Source organism: Hippopotamus amphibius, chromosome 4, assembly GCF_030028045.1.
Source record: "Hippopotamus amphibius kiboko isolate mHipAmp2 chromosome 4, mHipAmp2.hap2, whole genome shotgun sequence".
NCBI classification, from domain to species: domain Eukaryota; kingdom Metazoa; phylum Chordata; class Mammalia; order Artiodactyla; family Hippopotamidae; genus Hippopotamus; species Hippopotamus amphibius.
The window spans coordinates 174049934-174067816 of NC_080189.1; the positions used below are offsets into that span (position 1 = coordinate 174049934).

Here is a 17883-nt window from a genome sequence, read left to right on the forward strand (position 1 = left end):
TCCTGTTTCTGGACCCTCCTCACCTGCCACTCAGCAGCAGCAAGTGGGTGGATCCAGGTGTTGCGGAAGCTTCTGGGTGACCAAGAGGACTGCAGACTTCAACACCTGCTGCCCTCATGTCACATCCCCAGAGCTGGTGGCAGCTGTTCAACAGCGGCTAATGGGAAAGAAATGATCGTAAGTAAATAGCCAGCCATCTTTTGTTGTTTAAGCCTCAAAGGCTGAGTTCATATGGCTGTGGCTTCCCTTTTGGAAGATCTGTGGAGCACGTGAGTTCTCAGCATTCTGGAGGCAGGAAAGAAGTGTTGGTGTTGCTAAGAGACTGAGGGTTCCTAAAAGAAATCTCAAAAGGGCAGGGCTAAAGAATCTCATACCAGCCCTAACATTCCGTGTTCTCGGGCTCAGAACCTCATCCCTCCCAAGAGTGTTCAAATATGTGTCAGAGCTTCCCTTTCTTCATCTATTTCCTACTCTTGTCTTTCCTTTCTGAACAGTCTCAGAGCCCATAAGTGGGGCAGATCAAAGAAAGCCTCCACTTGGGTGGCTGGCCAACTTCCTTGGGTGCTCGGAGACACTCTTTAGAACATGTTCTAGCTGTGCTGCCCTCCCCTTCTTTTTCCCAACCCGTGTCCGTTGATTTCTAGCCAGAATTCTAGTCCACAACACTGGCTCTTCTGGCTGAGCTGCCATGGAAGCATGCTTCCAGCAATTCTAGAGAGCGTGATTTAAAAAAAAAAAAAAAAAGAGCCGGAGAGAAGTGGTCCACTTTTTTAAAAGCAAGACCTCAGAGAAGGTAAAGCAACTTCCTCTCAGATGTTACAGCTCTTAGAAATCAGAATGAGAGTGTGGCCAACATGGCTGAAAGCGTACCTTCAGCACGTGTCACAGGCGGGGCTGGCTCTGATAGGAAGGAGCTGGCTCCGCTTTCCACTCTCTGCAACCGTGGTCCCTGTGAGCTCCCCTGCAACAGGGGCCTTATTTGTTCTGGCAGTGCTGTCCACGCTGTGCTGTGCACACACAGTCCCCTAACAGGGGTCCTGTTAGAGCCCAGGTGCTGACAGCCGGGCTTCGGTGGGGCCTGAGGGTCTGCATGGCTCACAAGCTCCCAGGTGATGCTGGCTGCTGGGTCCATAGAGATGTCACCGGGTAGGGCTCAGGGAATAAGAGCTCTGAACACATTTGATAGGGTGAGAACACCATGTTTTAAGCGACTCCCCACTGCTTTGGTCTGAAGATAAGGGCAAAATCTCTAACCAGCCCCAGGGAGGGGGTCCTAGTATTGAGCAAGAAGACCTTTCTTTCAACTGCAAGACTCAGGAGACTTGGCAGGACCACCAAGGATGCCAACTGAGAAGGTACATTCACCCTGGCAGGGCAGGCCCTGGCTGGGAAGGGGAAGAGCGGACCTAACGAGAACTCACACCAACCATGACAGGTGCAGTTATCACTGGCGTGATTCTTGTCTATGTACATACATATACATATTCACATATATAATATGCAGAATAGCTTTTGTGTCATTTGCACATACAAAAATGTGCAAGAGGTGAGAGACTGAGAATCCAGACACAAACTATCAGGCAGAGGTCTTAACACACGTCTGCACATGTGTCCCCATCTCTCCTGGCTCCTCCTGGCTCCCACAGGGCAGGCACCCTCCCCTCCTGGTCTCTAGTCCTCAAGCAGCAGCTCCAGCTCCTCCAGCGGCAGGCGCACCCGGAGCTCCTTCTCCGTCATCAGGTCCAGAATCTCCTGCATCTCATCGGGGAAGTACTCCACGGCGTCCATGTACAGCACCTGGGGCGGAGAGCAACACCCTTGTCAGCCGGCTGCCCCGCCCGCTGCCCCCCCACAGCCCCTGCTCCCCTTCGCTGTCCTAACCCGGCAGCGCCTCCACGTGCTTCAGGAAGGACACTGAACTCAAAAGCAGAAGGCAAGTGAGTAAACTCAAAGTATGGCCCTCTCTTTCCAAAGCGGGGCCAGGAGTTGGCAGACACTGTGGTCGCCATCAGTCTGGTTCCTGAATGCCTCCTGATGGGGGCTCAGTAGGGCAAAGCTGGGACACAGGTCCCAACGCTCTGAGCAGTGGGGCTGAGCTTTGGACAAATGCTGCGAACCAGCTGCCCGCAGCAACGCTCCCACGAAACACCAGCTCCAGTGCAGAGAACAGAAACAATGCCCCTCAGTCTCCAAAGGGGATACTTTGACTCTGGAAAGGCCTGGGAGGCGCCCTGTCCCCATGACAGTGAGAGACAAGGCTTTGCAGGAAGGTCCGTGGGAACCTGAAGAGACATGGCCTTTAGAACTTACCTTTGCCCAAGGACAATTCTGAAGCGCTTTGTAGAACACGCCTTTGCTTCTTTCTTTATTTCCTAAGGAAACCTGAGGCAAGGGGAAAAAGCACAGAACTGATGAAAGAAGCCAAGGCCGTCCCGGTGCTGATCCACCCGTCACCGCCACCGTGGCTGCTGGGTGGTGTGGGTCCAGGTACCACGGACGCCCTCAGGGGCCACTGCTGTGTCTCAACAGGCCTGGAATCGACCTTCAACCCTTGACTAGTTTTCATCTCCTCCTTCACTGTGGGCCATCATGCCTGGCGCGACGAAGGGCGCCGAGAAAGAGGCCTCCTGTGTGAGGTGAGGGTGATCTCTTTACACAGAAAATATTTGCTTGAACAGTTGCTATTTTCTGAAAACTATCTTAGAGAAACGAGATAACCGCAATCACTGAATCAGTAACCTTATCAAAAGCAAATTGCCAGTGAGGAATTTCAGTCTGAGAGTGCAGATATCCAGCACGTTTTTAACCACATTCTTATACTAAGATATAAAATCCTTATATCTTACCTCGACTCACAGGCGCGTTTCCCACACCAGCTGTGGAAGCTGGAGCAGTGTGTGCCCCCCCATCCCCATCCCCCCGGGCCTCTCCCAAGACCCAGGAAGGGATCTGTCCACCCTCCAGGGAGTCCCAGCCCACCGGGCAGCTCCCCGGGCGGGCGCCTGCCGCTGTGAGTGGGCACAGGCCGAGCTTGTGCAGCTGCAGTCTGTTCCAGGGCTCCCTGCCCGCCCGCCTCCCCCAGACTTCCCACTCCCACAGGAGCGCTTTCCCACCAGGCGGCTGGTGCATGGTGTCGGATGGGACCGGTGAGGACTGTTGACCAACCTCCCAGAAACGCGGGGGACAGCATCAAGAGACTCCCGTGTACAGCTCAGGACCTCTGTCTACCAAGGACGGCCTCGCCTCCTTTCAGGTCTTTGAGGGTAACACCCACAGTCAGAGAGACTGTCACTTTGGGTTGGAACCAACATCTATAATAACCTCCAGGCAAGGCTCAGGCCTTCCTCAGCCCCTCCAAATGCCACCCACAGGCAGCCGTGTGGCCTGGGGGACTCCTGCCTCCCTCCCTGGCATGAGCCTCGGCCATTCTGAGCCTGGACCTCTGAATTTATACCCAAGAAGCCAGCGTGAGCTGTCCTTCCTTCACACACCAAAATACTTAAGTGTCCTGCTAAAACAGTAACTACACTTAAGGCTTTGTTTGTTCTTCGAAGAAAAATTATATTACTAGCTCAACCACTGCATTTGTGAGACTCACAGATAACCCTGGAATCCAGCAAATCCCGGTACAGAAGTTGGCTAGCCTGAAATGCGAACTGCCTTCTGCTACTGCCTTCACCAACCCGCCAGTGGAAAATGCCTTTGCTGTATCAGGCACGAAAGGGTTAAACGCCCGGCAAAAGCACGGTGGTGACTGTTTCTCCTCCACGGAGCCAGACGCACACCTTTCCACAGTGGCCCCACGGCTTCCTGCCTCTCCTGGCCCTAATTTGATTTTTTCACTGTGTTTATCAAAGTGTTAGGAGCCCACCCAGATGCCTCAGGAACTGCCAGGGGAAATCACTGCTCTAACTGATTCCTGGTCTGATGCTAATCTCTCCAAAAAGATACAAATTCCTTAACATCCCCCGACATTTTTTTCCAAGTCAACAAGAATTCTTGTGTCTACAGTCCACCCAGACTTGGCTCATGACAGATCCTCAGGAAAACTAGGACAAGCTTGCACTTCACCCTACTTGTCTCTACCTAAAAAAGACTGGAGAAGTTAAACCGGCAAATGTGCAAGCTCTCCCTCTCTTTAAACTTTCATTTTAAGTCTTTCATCGGCTTAGATTCACAGAGTATTAGCGCTGGAACTATTAGGAAGCATCTGATGTGCTCCTTTGGCTGAGGGGCGTGGCGACAGGAGTGGAGCTAGATGGGAGCCCAGCTCTCCTGCTGCCACCCCAGCGGCCTCCTCTGGTTAACGGGCAGGGCCTGTGTCCAGGGCACATGTGCCCACGGACAGACACCACACTGGCATCTGGACTTCTGAAGGTTTCCATTTCACACAAGGGAGTCAAGACACAAAATCTGAGCTTTTGAGTCTGAAGAATAAACATTAAAAACACAGAAACTTCTGTGGTAATTCATCTTGATGCTGACTTCCGCCCACAAAGTTGTGGCCGTTTGTCCTGGGTATGCCTATGAGCTGCTGTCCCGAAATACATCCTCCCCTGCTCCTCAGGCCTCTCAAAGGTCAGGGGATGTGCTCCCAGATGAGTTCCAGACTCTGAGAGGATGGGGGAGGCCCAAACCTCTCCTAACCCCTAACTTTCTCTGTATCTCTTTACACCTGACTCTGTCAAATGTCAATGGGAAATGTTCAAATACTTTGATCAAATTCTGAGAAATTTTCCTATGGAAATAATCAGAAATATAACAATATTTATGTATAAGGAAGGTGATGCCTGGCTTCTGAAAGGTACAATATGCAATGGAGGTCACTTTGATATGATTTAATAGCCTTGAGCTAAACAATACTCAAGTGGCCTAGAAGACGGTGTTTCTATAAAAGCATGCAACTTGGCAGCAGACGTACTATAGTAAAGGAGGCCCAGCCCAATGCCAGGCTTTTAACCAAAGGCAAAGCCAATTCAGAGTCCGTGAATGAAGCCCAGGAACCGCCTTTCAGCTGCATACACATTAACACAACTGAATGGCATCTCACCATATTCCACCGCTGTGGTACTTTTAAGTAAAAACAATGCTGCTTTGGAAATGTCTATTTTAAAAACTACATTCCAGACAGAATGTTATCTTTTAGTAACAAAACAGAACCAGCACCTGGAAATTCTTAGAAGCAGAATGGCAACAAATTTGGGTCTCTTTCAAATGAAAGCTCTTAAACCATTTCCAAGCTGCTGACTCAACAAGGAACTCGGAGAGACGCACCTGACATTATGCTGCACCAAACAGCCCAGGCATCGCTCCTGGCTGACATTCTACCAAAGCCCCCAGGAGAAAAGGCAACCTGTGACCCCTCCCACGTCCTGAGAGACGTGACGTCACCCCACCAGGGTGCTCACAGGAGGAGCCGAGGCCGAGAGGCGTGTGGGGAGCCCAGCCCTCCCCGCCTCCCTGTGCAGGGGCGGCTGGACACCTGCACTGCTCACTCACGAAGGAGGAAGCAGAGCTCTGCACAAACACAAAACCTCCACATCTTTTCTTACCAAAAAATTCAAGTACACCCTCCACAGTAAGGGGCACTGGCTGCCGTAGTCGCTCCGCATCGCGTTCTCAAACAGGGCTCTGATCCGATGCGTCAGGCCGGTCTCGGGAATGGTGGCGTAGACCTCCCTACCATCTACCCTGCAAGACAAAGGCTCATGTGACTCCGAGGCAATTTCTCACACCTGCATTGCAGTGCGAAGAGATAAGTCACTGACAGCAGAGGTCAGTGACAACGCTGTCCCCCAGGTCTGGGGGCACAGGGGTGGGGGTGGGGGAGTGGGGGGTACAGGTAGGGTGTGGCTCCCCCAGGGTCAGAGGAAGGCAGAGCCCAGGTTCTGTGGTGTCTCCGCCACGCTGAGTCTGCCTACAAGGCACACAAGCTCCTTGCCTCTCTGCTTTCTAAGGAAAACCTACCCTTTCAATCAGTAGAGTGCAAATTTTACCGTGTGGGAAGGAAAGACCTTTCAGTGAAAAGTAGAGTGAATAAAATCCTAATGGGAGAGGTAAAAAACAAGTAAACTGAACTACTCTTCAGAGACAATTCTGAAGACTCGATATTTAGGGTCAGAGTGAAGCAACAACAAAGATTCTGAAAGGAACAATGAGGCCTGAGCCACTACGTTCCCAAGCCTATCGTTTAATCTTCAGATAAAAAATACTGTAGCCAAAAAAAAAAAAAGACATTTAAAACATGACACTGTTATCATCAGTAATAAGAGGCTAGCAATTAGTTTGCACCCCCTTTGTGCTCAGCACTCGCCCTTGCCAGCAACCCTCTGAGGTAGGTTCCTTAACGGCTCCCATTTTACAGAAAGGGAACCTACTGGAGACGTGAACTGACTCGCCCAGGATCACTCAGCTGGAAAGTGGAAGCGCGGGGATCTGACTCCAGATTCCAACTGCAAAGCCTGTGCTCTCACCCCCACGCTTTCACTACAGCTTCTCAGACACCTGAAGGCCTGGCAGTCAACACGCATGCACCGTAAGCAGCGCTCAGGACCCCAAAAATCGTGGCCTAGGAAGACAGCCACAAGAGCCTCTGACGAAGGGGTGCTGCTTCTTGCAAGTCTCTCATTCCTTTTTCAACATCTTTTACAACAACACGGAGAACCCCCGACAGATGTCCCAAGCCCGGGGCCGCAATCATGTCTGTATCCCAGAGGCCCAGTGGGTGGTGGGAACACGGCAAGCACTGCGTAAAGGTGTGTGGGTACACGAACAAGGTGTTCTGTAATTACCTCTGCACAGTTTCCACCAGTCTCTTCCTCATTTTCTCAGCTTCAATTGCAAACAACCACGGCTCCAAGGGTTTGGCAGACCTGGTGATCGCATCGAAGAATCTTCTGGTCTTACTGGCACTGTGGGTCTTATTCTGAATCTGTACATACGACCTCCAAAGAACCTGGTTGCCCGGGTACAACTTTAAAGCCTCCGAGAGAGCCTCTCGCAGAGGAGCCAGAGGGTAGACGGCGACTTTCACGTGGAATCTGAGCAGGCTCGTGTACATGAGGGTGACGGCCTCGAGGACACTGCTCAGGCTCGGGGGGCTGGCACTGCCCTCCAGGCCAGGGCCCTCTGCGGAAACAGAGCCCTTGAGTTTCGCAAACACCTGCTCGAATATCCGCACAGCAGCGTCGATCCCTGTGGTCAAATACTGGAAGAGCATAAAGCATTTAACCAGGCTAATCAGGCGGCTAAAGGAATCGCAGGGAGCTGGACTGGAGACACCGCTCTCCCCCAAACAGTCGTGCAGCGCGTGTTCATAAGCCTTCCGAGCTTTCAAAATGTGAACGGCCAAGACCTGCCCGGTGTAGGACCCGTAGGGCCCGTTCTCAGTCAGGCTGGTCAATACGTGAACGGCTCGGGCTGGGGCAGCCCCTCTCACGTCTGGCAACAGCTCTACCTCGAGCTCAGCATAGAGGAGACCAAGCTCACACAGCTCATGGTTCTTCAGTTCTCTGCTCCCTGCCATGCTGAGTGCTGTATCGAAAACCTTTCTGGCATCCTCTGTGTTGCCAAGCAACCACTCCACATGCGCATACTGCTTCCAGAGACAAAAATTGTTGCGGTTGTCTGGCTCCTTAAGGAGATTCTTAGCTAGTTTTTTGCAGTTCTTTCCTTGTGACTTTAATCTCTTCTTGTTTTTAGTGTGCAGACACCAAACGACCTGAAGGTAAAAAGAAAAGAATGACTCCAAGTGCTCTGTGATAGTAAAGACATCCTTCTGTACTGTCAACTGCAGAAAGCCACACAAGGCGTCTACTCTGCCTTCCTTTATCACATGTTTGGTAAACATAGGCTCTCTGAGAAATGAGGATTCTAACCAAGGCCACAGGAGCCCCAAAATGAACACACCCAGGTTTCCATCTGAAACCCCTATAAACAAGGCTTATATACTCCAAATGTTCTTCTCCAAAGATAGGTGACCACCAAATTTTAGCCCTAGTGTGTGGAACGTGCAGTAAAACATCAGAACTTTGGGTGTTAAAATTCAATACTAGCTGGTGGCCAGCAGAGGGCAGAGGAGTCAACCCTAGATGAATTTCTGGCAGATAACAGATATAAACAGCGGGGTAAGTAAGTGGCTTATTTTATCTATTTTAATAAGCCCGTAAATCCTCTGACCCGGCTTAAGCTTAAGCTTGGTTCTTAACACTAACTGCTCACATAATCAAGACATCTGGTAATACAGAGTCAACACAACAAACAGCTCCCATCCCCGATGAGCAGACTTACTCCCGCTTCCTGCTCCTCCCCGAGGCCCCTCAGAAGGGGCAGCTACACACCGGGTGCCTCTGGGTCCCTGAAGGAGGAGGTGCTGTGGCCCAGCGCCCTGAGGAACACCAAGAGCCTGGCCCTCCCGTTTACAAACAGCGACAGGACATGAGTCCCCACACAGGGGCGGAGGAGGCTGGAGTTACCTTTGCGATCTCGTACCGTAACCAGGAGAAGCAGAGCTGAGCCCTCTCCCTGCCTGAAAACAAAGGCATCACGAGGTGGAAGACATTGCGGATGAACTCCTCGCCCTCTCGACTGTGACCCCTGGTCTGGCGCCGGCAACCCAGCTGGTCCGTGTGGCCGACACAGCTGACACCGGAAAATGAAAGGTTGAGAAAAGTCAAGGGCTTTTCCTCATAAAGTTCATTGTCGAAGATGCTGTTCTCATCCATGGCCAGATAGAGGCAGGCGGCCGGAGGGCTGAAGCCGGAAGGCACACCCAAGAACTGCAGAAAGGCCGCAATCAGCTGAAACTGAAGGTCCGGGCTGCAGAGTCGGATCAGAGACTGCCCGATATCATCAAACAACACCTGCAACAAGGACAAAACCAAGTGACCAAATGAGCACACAGAAAAGCCTTCACAATTTTCGCCACAATTTTTTGTATATGGATACACTTATGAGTCAACATTATTCAAACTAAATTTAAAATATACAGGAGCTAGGTTTTCGGGAAGATGCAAAAAAGCTAGAGGCCTCCCAAGGCAAGCTGAGGGCGGGAGGGTGAGTGCCGGGGGCCCTGCGGCGCCGGCAGCATCTCACAGTGCTCCTGCGATTCCTCGGCGGGAGGGGACGCCACAGCGGAAACTTTCACAGGCTCCTAATAGAGTCATAGGAAATCTAGAATCACATGCACTTCTGAGAACACATATAACTGCTTTTGTAGTTACTTTGATAAGTTACAATTGTGAAAAATTTTTATTTTCAGATAGAAGAACTTTACTATTTTGTGGTTTCTTTGTACAAAACTGCTGCAGGAAATGAAAAATGTGCTCAAAAATACATAAACAGCCGCAAAGTAAAAAGGAAGCTGCAGAAGCAATGGGCCATGCTGAGAGCAATTATAAGAGCCTAATACTAACTGTAAAAGTTCGTCGCTGACTTCACGTAATAACTTTAAGATGGAAGGCCACAGGGCTACCCTCTGTCTCAGCTCCTGCTTCCCTGACTGGTCTCTGTAGCCCCCAGCAAAGAGGACATCAAAACACCAGCACAATGAAACTGGACTACCTGGGACTCAGCTCACCAAAACCATCAATTAATCAGAAAGCTCGTCCCCTCTAGGCTTTGACTGGAAAAAAAAATCTCAGAAATTGCTCACAGCAGTAGAATGCTCCAGAAACGAGCTTCCGGGAAACTGCCGAAATGCTGAGCTGTGAGAGCTAACTTCAGAAGGGCGACCATGAACCCTGTAAAGCCCTCAAACACCAAAGACAGGCCCCACCCGCTCTGCCTGAAAGCGTCAGCTCAGCCGGGCCGGGCCTCGTGCAGACTCGCCTCAGGACAGTCACCGCGGGCACTGTGCATCCCCTGGAAGCCGGCCCCTCCCTCCTGCCTAAAGAGCACCTCTTTCCTTCTTCCCAGTTCTGTTGTCTAATTCCAGTGTGGCTGCCCCACTCGCCACTCCTCGAACATCCCAGGCCCTCTGGTTCCTTCACTCACGCTGATCCCCCTGCCCGGGGCCAGAACTCTGGCATCGAACAGACACTCACTCAACACCCAGCACAACGAACCGAGCGCTCATCACAGGGCAGGCTTTGTCCAGGCGCTTCGAGAAGTCCCCACCCTCCAGGCATGGGATGTGCAGGGAGGGTGACAGATGGCAGGCGTGTCAAAGCTCAGGAGCCCTGCTGCTGTGAAACCCCTCCGTCTGTGCCTATGACCCGTCCATGCCAAGCAGCACACAGTGGACCCCTGAACAGCACGGTCCACTTACACACAGGTTTTTTCACTAGACATGGCCCACAGGACCACGCGACCCGCAGCTGGCTGAGTCCGAGGCTGTGGAACCTCGGGTGTGAAGGGCTGACTGCAAAGTTATACTCGGGTTTCCAGCTGCTCGTTAACCCCCTCGTTGTTTAAGGGTCGACTGTGGTTGGTATCTTGTCAAAGCGGCTCAATTCCAGGTATCAAAATAGAGTCTCTTCCTTTATTTTAATGTGAAACTTCCACAGCTGCTGGCCACCAAGCCACACAATGGCCGTGAGGGAGCTAACACAACTGCCTGGTGCCCAGAGATGCTCAATAAATGCTACTTCCTCCCCAGCACGAGGAGCTGGACACCCACCTTCCTAACACGGCCCCTACACATCCTGTCCCTCTTGTCTTCCGGAGTCATATCCACCCGCACATCTTTAAGGATCCGAGAGTGGGGTGGGAAAGCGGACACGGTTAAAGAATCTAGGACAGTGACTCTGAGTTTTTGAACCCTGAGCTCTCAGGCTTCCATGTGAAAAATTAACTGAATAACGCAGAAGACAATCTCTAGAAGGGTGACCATCAGAGCCAACCCTCCTCCTCGGGGACAAGAACGATCAGGTCGAGTGCTTCGATGCTCCCCCACCACCAGCAGCCAGTTTCCGGGAAGAGGGATGTTTCTGTGGACAGGAGCAGGCTAGCCTCTCCCAAGCCAGGCAGGTGCTCAGAGAGCCCAGCAGCCTCCTTCCAGGGAACCAAAACCCAACGGGAATGGAGGGGAGAGCAAAGACCCTGTGGTGGGAGACACACTTGCCTGTCTCTCTGGATCCTCACAGTCTTCCTCTGTCTGCTTCTTGGTCTTATCAGGGCGCCACGGCCTCCAGTGCCTGTGGTCTCGGGACCGCTCCGCAGCAAGCCAGACCTGCCACCGGGGCAGAGTCTTGTCTTTAATTTCCTGGTCGTCGTCTTCTGGTTCATCATCGTCATCATCTAGGCAAGAACAAAGCTTAGAGCACATCTCACCAGCGAATGAAGCCACCGTCAACACTTAAATCTACCTGCTTGTGCCGGCTACGGGGGGGTGGGGGTGGGGAGCCTGGAATGCCAAGATGAGTAAGATGCAGCCCAGCCTTCTGGGACACTCAGAGGCATTTACAGACTCCCATCATCAGTCAGGTTCCCAGAAAAAAAGGGCAGGTTAGCCAATGGAATCAGATGATTTTTAATGCTATCACAGCAGTTAAAGTGGGAGTGACACACACTGCAGAAGAGCACTGTCCAGTAGAACTTTCTGTGATGATGAAAATGTTCTCATTCTGTGCTGTGTGATGTGGTGGCTGCCAGCCACATGTGACTTACCAGGAACTTGACATGTAGCTGGTAGAATAACCGAATTTTAAATTTTACTTCATTTTAACTAATTTTAATTAAAATAGCTACTGTCGCGAATGGCTACAATATTGCACAACACAGTTCTAGAATGCTAAATGACATTTAATGACAGCATTGCTTTAGATATTCTAAGTCATGAGAATTTTTAGCCGGTGGCCCTATGATTATGACACACACTCACTTTTTTTTTTTAAAAGAGGCAATTCAAGATATTCTCTACCATATTTCACTTTGTTTCCTAACTCTGAACATGCAGAATAGAAAAGGAAAAACGTCTGAGTCTTCACTATAAAACTCCTAGAGGAAAACATAGGAAGAACACTCTATGACATACATCAAAGCAAGATCCTTTTGGACCCACCTCCTAGAATCATGGAAATAAAATCAAGAATAAACAAATGGGACCTAATAAAACTTAAAAGCTTTTGCACAGTGAAAGAAACCATAAACAAGACAAGAAGGCAACCCTCACAATGGGAGAAAATACTTGCCAACAAAGCAAAGGATGAAGGATTAATCTCCAAAGTATACAAGCAGCTCATGCAGCTTAATACCAAAAAAGCAAATAACCCAATCCACAAATGGGCGGAAGACCTAAATAGACATTTCTCCAAAGAAGACATACAGATGGCCAACACACACATGAAAAGATGCTCAACATCACTAATCATCAGAGAAATGCAAGTCAAAGCCACAGTGAGGTATCACCTCACACCAGTCAGAATGGCCATCATCAAAACATCTAGAAACAACAAATGTTGGAGAGGGTGTGGAGAAAAGGGAACTCTCCTGCACTGTTGGTGGGAATGTAAGTTGGTATAGCCACTATGGAAAACAGTTTGGAGGTTCCTTAAAAAATTAAAAATGGAACTACCATATGATCCAGTAATCCCACTACTGGGCATATACCCAGAGAAAACCATAATCCAAAAAGAAACATGTACCGTAATGTTTATTGCAGCACTATTTACAATAGCTAGGACATGGAAGCAACCTAAATGTCCATCAACAGATGAATGGATAAAGAAGATGTGGCACATATATACAATGGAATATTACTCAGCTATAAAAAGGAATGAAATGGAGCTATATATAATGAGGTGGACAGACCCAGAGTCTGTCATACAGAGCGAAGTAAGCCAGAAAGAGAAAAACAAATATTGTATGCTAACTCATATATATGGAATCTAAAAAAAAAATGGTACTGATGAACCCAGTGACAGGACAAGAATAAGGATGCAGATGCAGAGAATGGACTGGAGGACACGGGGTTGGGGGGGCGGGGGGCAAATGGGAAGCTGGGATGAAGTGAGAGAGTAGCACAGATATATATACTACCAACTGCAAAACAGATAGCTGGTGGGAAGCTGCTGCATAACAAAGGGAGATCAGCTCGATGATGGGTGATGCCTTAGAGGACAGGGATGGGGAGGGTGGGGGGGAGACATGGGAAGGAGGGGATATGGGGATATGTGTATAAATACAGCTGATTCACTTTGGTGTACCTCATAAGCTGGTACAAGAGTGTAAAGCAATTATATTCCAATAAAGAGCTTAAAAATTAATTAATTAAAAGACATTTTATACCTCCAAAAAAAAAAAAAAAGTCTGAGTCTTCCATAAAGTTCAATTTTTAAAAATAAACAGAGTATGTAAAATGGTACAGCCACCCAGAAAACAGTTTGGCAGTTTATTATAAAACTAAAACACACTTACTGTAAGACCCAGAAAGTGCATTCTTGGGTGCTGATCCCAGAAAAAGGAAAACCTATGTTCACAGAAAAACCTGTACACACTACCAAATGTAAAATAGCAAGCTAGCGGGAAGCAGTCACAGAGCACAGGGAGATCAGCTTGAGGATTTGTGACGACCTAAAGGGGTGGGATGGGGAGGGTGGGAGGAAGGCTCAAGAGGGAGGGATATGGGGATATATGCATACATATAGCTGATTCACTTTGTTGTACAGCAGAAATTAACACAATTCTGTAAAGCGATTATACTCCAACGAAGATGAAAACAAAAAACAAAAAAACAAAACCCCTATATACTAATGCCCACAGAAGTTTTATTCATAAGAGTCAAAAACTGGCAACAACCCAAATGTCCTACAGAAGGTGAAGAGAGAAACGACTGTGGTATATCCACGCCATGGGCACCGCTAAGCAACACATGTGGACAAACCGCTGATACATGCAAAGACGTGGACGGATCTCAGGAATTCTCCTAAGTGAGAAAAAGCCAATTTTAGAAGGTCACACAGAGAACACTGCTCGTGAGGATGTGAAGAAACTGGAACCCTCGTGCATTGGTGGTGGGGATGTAAAATGGTGCAGCTGATGTGGAAAACAGTATGATGGATTCTCACAAGATTAAACATAGAACCACCAAATGATCTGGCAATTCCACTTTTGGGTATATACCCCACAGGACTGAAAGCAGAGACTCAAACAGATATTTGTAAATCCACATTCTCTGCAGTATTACTCACAACGGCCAAAGGGTGAAGCAATCCACGTGTCCATCCACAGCGGGAGAGAGAAATAAAATGCGCTGCATGTGTGCAATGAAAATCACGCAGCCTTAAAAAGGAAACACTGGCACATGCTTCATGGTGTGTGGATGCCAAAGACGTTATACTAAGTGAAATAAGCAACCACAAGACAACAAATACTGAAAGAGTCCACTTATGTGACTTTCTTAAAGTGGTAAGATTCACAGAGACAGAAACTAGAGTGGTGGCTGTCAGGGGCCAGGGAGAGAGGAGGAGGAAGGGAGAGTTAATATTGAATGGGTATAGAGTTGCAGCTGGGGAAGATGAAAAGGTTGAGGAGATGGAGAGAGGTGATGATGGTTGCACAAGTGTCTGTAACTGATGTCACTGAACTGTACACTTAAAAATGGTTAAGATGGTAAATTTTGTGTGTATTTTACAATAAAAAATGTTGAAAAGAGTTACATGCCATATGCCTCCATTTATATAAACCTATGTGAAATAACAGAGTAATATAATAGAAATGGAGAATGGATTAGCGGTGGGGCGGGGGTAGAGGGGGAGGGGGATGTGGCTAGAAAGGTCCAGCGTGAGGGGGCCTGTGGTGATGCAGCTGTTCTGGATCTTGATTATGGTGGTGGTTACACAAAGCTGCACGTGTGATAAAACTGTACCGTACTAAACAAACACAGGTGAAAACGAGTGCCTGTAAAAGCGGTGAAATCTGAATAAACTCTGTGGATTGTGCCAGCATCGATTTCCTGGCTGTGCTATGTCTACAGCTCTAACCCCTGGGGGGAGCTGCGTGAAGGGTGCACAAAACCTCCCTGTATATTTTTTTTCCCAACTTCTTATGAGTCTATAAGTATCTCAAAATCAACAATTAAATAACAAACAAGCAAAAATCTCAAAGAATCTAAACGCATGATACATGTATCAGCATTTTAAACCCAATATCCTACCTAAATGCTCTTCTGAATTTCTCAAAGAAGAAAACTAACATTTAACTATTTATCAACCTTCTAAAGGTCTACATTTGAAGTAATCCTTTAATCACGCTGAGAAACTTACTATAAGAGATTACTCCTATGAGTTACACATCAGATTTAGATATCGGAATTTATTACATTAGGAATTCAAAAGAGTACATGGTTTTGGACAGACACACATATGTAACAACCGCAGAGTAACAGGAAGTGAGGGTAAGCAAGAAGGAATACGCTGTGATGTATGCAGAAGTACTCCAGAATCAATGAGAAACACCAGCCACTCTCTAAATCCCAATGCTGTCATGATGAACCAAAAAACTTAAAAATCAAACAAAACCAAAAATAGTTACCCACCAGTTTTCTGAAAATAAGAATCTTTCAACCTTTCTCCTGACCCTTCTGGGTTTGCTGAGTACTCCCATTACATTCATTAGAAAGAAATTCATTGAATTCAGCAGAAAATTCTCTATAATGGAAACTCTGCAGGAATATTGGCATCAATACACATTTTTAACTTGCTATTAAAAATCAAGGTTTTAACACTGGGGTTACCTTGTTAAGAAAATTAACATTACATCTGATTGAGTGATGATTAAACATCTGGATATTTATCAGAGAAGTGATGTTAACTTGGTCTCTGGACACTGCTGAGAACTCTATCCACATAGCAATACAGGGTATGGTAAGCTTTAGAACATAAATACCCTGCACTGAAAAAGTCTTGCTATTCACAAAACACAGAAACAAACAAAAACAAGTTAAAAACAGAACCATGCTGCGTCGGTCACTCAAAGAAAGAAGAGTTATTACCCAAAGACTTCTATTTTAGTAATTCTTCATGTGGTCTTGCAGACTCAGTGGCTCAAAGGGCAACACCTACTTCATTTTGCTCTGCAGGCTACTGTTTTCATATATGAAACCACTGAGCTCAGCCTGAAGAATAACAGTTCCAGCTCTTTTAGGAAAGCACACTCAAGGGAAGTCAAAAGAGCTGAGCCTTTGAGAAGCCAGGTGAGGCATGACCATCACTGGACAGCGCTGCCCAGAGCAGAGTCACTCCAAATACCTGAAGGTCCCCCCCACCCCCACCTGCCTTAGTGGAGGTGGCGATGCCACCTGGCCTGGAGCTCTGCACTGCCACGCAGACCTTAGCTACTCCAAAGCTTCCGTGCCTCAGATGAAGAAACCTGGGCCCAGAGAGGTCACACCTGTGAGAAGAGGCTGGCCAAGCCCAGGCTCCCTCCCTTGCCCACACACTTTCAACAAAACCAGAAAGTGATGCACTTCCTGAAGAGCTGAGAGCTGCACTGCCCAGCTCAGCAGGCACAGCGTGAGGCTCTCCAGCACCTGGAAATGGCTGGTCTGGATGGAGATGTGCTCTAAACGGAAAACACACACGAGACGTCAAAGACGTCATGTGGGAAAAAAAGAAAGCAAAATATCTCATTAATTTTTCAAAATTGATTACATGCTGAAGTGTTAATGTTCTGATATACAAGGTTAAACAAAACGCATTATCAAAATTAGCCTCACCTGTTCTTTTACTTTTTACCGTGGCTACTAGAAAATGTGAAGTTACATATGTGACTTGATTATGTTTCTGTTGGCCAGTGCAGTCTTAAGAAGTGTAAACCTGGAAAATACTTCACAGTCACTTAGAATGATAGTTTTAAAAATGTTAGTTAATAATTATTTTATAGTATTCCTAAAAAGGCAAGTCGTTTTCAAATAATCTGTGGGGCTATACCTGGCCAGGAAAACAAAACCACTGCCTTAGACACACAAAAGTGGGAGGAGGGGGAGTAGGGGATTAGTAACAAAATTACCAATCAGAAGCAACCCGCAAAAGGAACAATGAAAATTACTTCCTTTGGAAAGAAATTCAAACCCTCAGAGTGTATGTATTAAAGGAAAGGGGTGGGGTGGGGTGTCACCTGCTTTAAAGTCTTTAAGGGGAAGAAACAGTCTAATCTCCCAAGTCATTTACTGCATGTATTTTTGACATTTTGATGTTTGTATAATGTCCTTAACCTACTGATAAACAGCTCACACATATAAACAAATAACCCGTGAGGACGTAAAAACAAATTCTGGAAGGAAAAGGCATCTGCCTCTCAGCTGAGAGGTACCTTACCTGGGCTGATGACCACCCAGCCGCCCCGCTCCTGCTGGTGCATCCACGCCCTCCAGCCTCGGGCGCCCTTCTCCCCAGCCCGGGGCTCTCCACTGTCCCAAAAGGGCTCAAAGAATTCCACCTGTTGAGGTTTAAAATACAGAGGTTAGCCTACCTTGTACAAAACCGCTAAGTCACTGGGCAAAATCACTGCTGAGTGGCATAAGAGGGGCTTAGGATTCCCGAAATCTTGCCTGTCATCAGTCTTGGGAGTAGACCACATGCCAAAACAGATAAAACAGTGACAGGCAGGGGCCAAGAGTCCCTGTGACCCTCCCCCTGCCTTGAGGTGTTCACACCCTTGAGTGCAGGCTTCTTCTAACAAACTGTATATGATTTTCTTTGGGTATATGCCCAGGAGTGGGATTACTGGATCATATGGTAGTTCTATTTTTAGTTTTTTAAGGAACCTCCAAATTGTTTCCATAGTGGCTGTACCAACTTACAGTCCCACCAACAGTGCAGGAGAGTTCCCTTTTCTCCACACCCTCTCCAACATTTGTTGTTTCCAGATTTTGTGATGATGGCCATTCTGATTGGTGTGAGGTGATACTTCATTGTGGCTTTGACTTGCATTTCTCTGATGATT

At 48.0% G+C, this 17883-nt stretch overlaps 1 protein-coding gene across 2 annotated transcripts in view; it reads right to left on the reverse strand.

Moving 5' to 3' along the window:
• Positions 1–19: 19 nt before the first annotated feature.
• The window catches only part of NRDE2 (NRDE-2, necessary for RNA interference, domain containing), a 52861-nt gene continuing 34997 nt past the window's right edge, over positions 20–17883 (reverse strand). For both annotated transcript variants that reach the window (XM_057730934.1, XM_057730933.1), the window contains exons 8-15: positions 17256–17376; positions 11063–11238; positions 8475–8861; positions 6792–7720; positions 5553–5691; positions 2311–2382; positions 871–1797; positions 20–157 (exon numbers count right to left, since the gene is read on the reverse strand). In XM_057730934.1, coding sequence (XP_057586917.1) covers positions 1672–1797; positions 2311–2382; positions 5553–5691; positions 6792–7720; positions 8475–8861; positions 11063–11238; positions 17256–17376 — 1950 coding nt within the window. In that variant the 3' untranslated portion in view covers positions 20–157; positions 871–1671. The remainder of the gene's footprint in view (positions 158–870; positions 1798–2310; positions 2383–5552; positions 5692–6791; positions 7721–8474; positions 8862–11062; positions 11239–17255; positions 17377–17883) is intronic.